The sequence below is a fragment of the Myotis davidii genome, unplaced genomic scaffold, assembly GCF_000327345.1.
Source record: "Myotis davidii unplaced genomic scaffold, ASM32734v1 scaffold861, whole genome shotgun sequence".
In the NCBI taxonomy this organism is placed as follows: Eukaryota; Metazoa; Chordata; class Mammalia; order Chiroptera; family Vespertilionidae; genus Myotis; species Myotis davidii.
Window position 1 is genome coordinate 114,130 of NW_006291401.1, and position 3,862 is coordinate 117,991.

Genomic DNA, 3,862 nt, shown 5'->3' on the forward strand with positions numbered 1-3,862 from the left:
GGTTTTCATATTTTCTTGTATTCTGTCTGGTTGTTCTATCCATTATTAAGAGTTGAGTATTGAAGTTTCCAACTGTTAGTGCAGAACTATCTCTCCCTTCAGTTCTGTTTTTGCCTCATATATTTTGATGGTGTGTTATTATTTGGTAAATGTTTATAATTGTTTGGCCATCTTTATTTTTTAAAGAACAACTAGCAAAGTGTTTGGACTTCAGTAATTATTACTTTAACCCATTAATAATTAATTAAAATTTTTGACAGCAAGAATGATAGAAAGGGCTAAGTAGAGAAGTTCTATTTTCTGAAAGGTGCTAAAACATAAAATCTGATCAATTCTTTTTTAAAACACTTTTAAAGAATCTATAGAATACGTGATCCCTCCCACAGAGAAAAAGTAAACACTGAGATGTAGCAGTATTTTACTTTATATTTATGGATCCATCACCATGACATTCCATTAACACTAACAGTGCCATGAAGTTGGTTGAAATTCCCAGTATTCACTTGTTTCCATTTTTTTTTTTCTCAAGCAATCAAGTTGAAGCAATCAAGTTGAAGAAACGTTTCCACTACTATATTTATTCAGCTCTTCCAATGGGATTTTCTGTTAGTAAATCTGCTACTCAGTTATCTGCTATGTGTATGGATGCAAAAGTGGATGATCACTTAATGCAAGGGACTGAGAAAAGCAAGCTGGAACCAGTGACTCAGTTATTTCAAAACACTAAGAAAATAAGATTAGAAGACCCAAACCAAGAAACCCTTACAAGAGAGAAAGAGACTGGTCCAGGCTCTCTTTCCGAGAAAGCCGTGGGTTCAGTAGTTTATGTTAAAGAAAGTGATGGAATAGAAATGACAGATGTGGAATGAAGTTGTTTGTACCTATTACCACAGAAATCAAAACTTGCTTTTGACTAATAGGGCATATTGATTGAGAACTTAACCTCAATAGGAAAACCTAACAAAATGAAGGAAGATGTTTGCTTTTTTCCCCCACTGTTTATAAATCACCGCAGACTGCATTTTTTTACTCAAAACAGTTGCTTTAGGGAGAAAAAGCTTTCCAAAATTCAAAGTAGATTTCTCTGGTATTATCCTTGTCAAAATCAGAGTTTTGACTAAAAGTATTTAAATGGCACTAAAACATATTAATGATAAAGTATTTAACTAGTAATAAAAAAACATGAAACGGTGCCCAATTTGACATCATTATGTCACACTATTTCTTGTGTACTGATTTTGTATGTTAGATTTGGGATTTTGCTTAAGGGGACTTTATCTTTCTACATTTTTGCATTTCTGTTATATAGACGTTCACTCTAGGTAAACTATGCAAAAAAAATCCCACAGTAAATTGCATACTTTGAAAAGCATTTCACATTTTAAATCATCCTTTTAAACTGTTACTATTTTCTCCAGATCGAATTCATTTCAGAGCTACAACATAGTTATTTCAAAGTGTAGTAGTTTATCTTACAATTGCAACCATTTTATAGCACCAATATTTAATATAAGAAAATAGCCTTAAAATTATTGTTTAATATATATCATTTTGCCATTCTTCTTGAAATATGTAGTAGTTTGAAACGGCAGTATTGTCTCAAATAATGCTAGATGAAATTAAAACCATTTTGTATCTGGATATATAATGAGTTGTAACTGTATTATGTATGTTTTGAACATTTTCCTGTATTTTAATATTTAATGACTATCTCTAATGCCCAATTGAGAAATCTCCTTCATATTCTCAAAATAAATCAAAAGGAAAAGGCTTCTTTAAGGGGAAGCAATATTTTATAAATTAAACAGTATTAAACCAGGAGTTAAAAAAAAAAGATGTTGAATGGGACCTAACCAATAAGATGATGCTTTTTATCATTTACAAAACATAATTCTTTGGGAGAGAGAAAATACATAAATCATTTGTTCACCTAACCTGAATTGTTTGAAAGAGAACAAATACACAACCCATTCACTTGTTCCCCTAACCTGGCACTGTACTCAGTGCTGGGGATATAGTGGCGAGTAAAATAGCTACGGCCTTTACAGTGCTTCCTGTCTGGCTACGGAGAAATAGAACATCAGATAGTAAATATGTAAGGTACAACTTGTGATATGCCAAGAAGAAAAAGTAAAATGTTCAGAGAGACAGATGAGGAGACATAACACATAAACTTGATTTTTCATAATGGAACTAGAAAGGCTTCTGTGAGGACATGACAGGTGTAGCTTTTGCAGGGACGTGGTTGTCCAAGTGAGATGATGGTGATGACTGAAGTGGTAAGAAGGGTATGGAATCCAGGTGAAGTTTGGCAGGATGTACAGATGGTTTGAAAGTGGCGAGTGAGGAAGAAGAAGGAGTTTCTAGCAAAAAAGGCTAAATGCATGGAGGTTCCTGGGGAACGAGTGTGCTCGGGGGCACGCTTTTTGGACATCTCGGTTTCCAAGGCAAGTATGTATGGATGGAGCTAACCATAAACGTTTCGAAGAGATGCTATTTAGAGCCATAGGCATGAATGGTATGGCTTAAGGTGAACGTATAGTTTGAGATCAAGTCGTGAAAAACTCCAACATTTAGACAGTGATGGCGAACCTATGGCACGCGTGTCAGAGGTGACACGCAAACTCATTTTTTTGGTTGATTTTTCTTTGTTAAATGGCATTTAAATATATAAAATAAATATGAAAAATATAAATCTTTGTTTTACTGTGGTTGCAAATATCAAAAAATTTCTGTATGTGACACGGCACCAGAGTTAAGTTAGGGTTTTTCAAAATGCTGACACGCCGAGCTCAAAAGGTTCGTCATCACTGATTTAGGAGCTGGTCAGCGCAGGGCGAGCTGGGGAAGAGGGCCGAGAGTGGGCAGTGAGGTTGGTGGAAAACCAAGGCAGGGAAATGTCAGGATTGCCCACAGGAGTCGTTAAGATGGAGGGCGTCAACTGAAAAGTTAGAGGAGGGCTGAAAAGTCCATTGGATCTAACAACGTGAATGTCACCAGTGACTTTAGCAAAACCACTTAGAATAAAAAAAGGGGGGACTTCACTCAGGCATTTACAGACTGGTGTTCCACGTCCACAGTGTCCAACAGGACATTGGATATTTGTATCGGATGTTGAATTGGGGGTGATCTTTCCTTGTGTGTGATGCCCGGTGCCCCTGCAGAATGTTGAATGTAGTAAGTAGCACACCCAGTCATTGAGACGACAAAAAAGACAGACATTAATTACCCTCATCCAGCACCACGGCTACTAAGACGTCATAAGATTGGGATCCCCAAATCCTAGCCAAGCCGTGAACTGGACAGCACACCTGGGAAGGGAAATCGCCAGACTTCCTGCAAGGGGAACGGGACAAGTTTAGTCACTTAGGTGTTTGTTTGCGGGGAGGCTTCTGTAAGTGGAATCCTCAAGGGAGCACTTTTTGGAGTGTTATTGTTTCTGATAAGTAAATTTTCCATATTAAAAAAATATATATTATTTTTATATATGTATATTATGTATATAGATGTATATTATTGTATATGTATATGTACATATACAATATATACATATATATGTAATGTATATACAAACATATATGTATATATACATATATGTATATTATTTAATATATGTGATATATATATATATGCATACACACATATATATATATATATATAGTACAGGGTTTGTTCCTTTAAATGCAATGTCTTTCCCACCTGATTTTCGTTTCCTCGCCTCCCAAGCGGAGTTACCTGCCTTTGGGGCGTGGCGAGACCATTAGGGACCCGGTGCAATGCCTGACCCCGCAGGGAAAGGACTGACTTGTTGGCACCGGGCCTGGCGGGTGACCTAGGTGTCCTGGGTGTCTGGCCGCCGTGC

General features: G+C 36.6%; 1 protein-coding gene across 1 annotated transcript in view; it reads left to right on the forward strand.

The window, feature by feature from the left end:
* The window catches only part of LOC102761888 (chromosome unknown open reading frame, human C2orf15), a 6,723-nt gene extending 5,078 nt beyond the window's left edge, over window positions 1-1,645 (forward strand). The window contains exon 4 of the mRNA XM_015564521.1: window positions 530-1,645. Within this exon, the coding sequence (XP_015420007.1) occupies window positions 530-869 (340 nt within the window). The 3' untranslated portion in view covers window positions 870-1,645. The remainder of the gene's footprint in view (window positions 1-529) is intronic.
* Window positions 1,646-3,862: the final 2,217 nt, after the last annotated feature.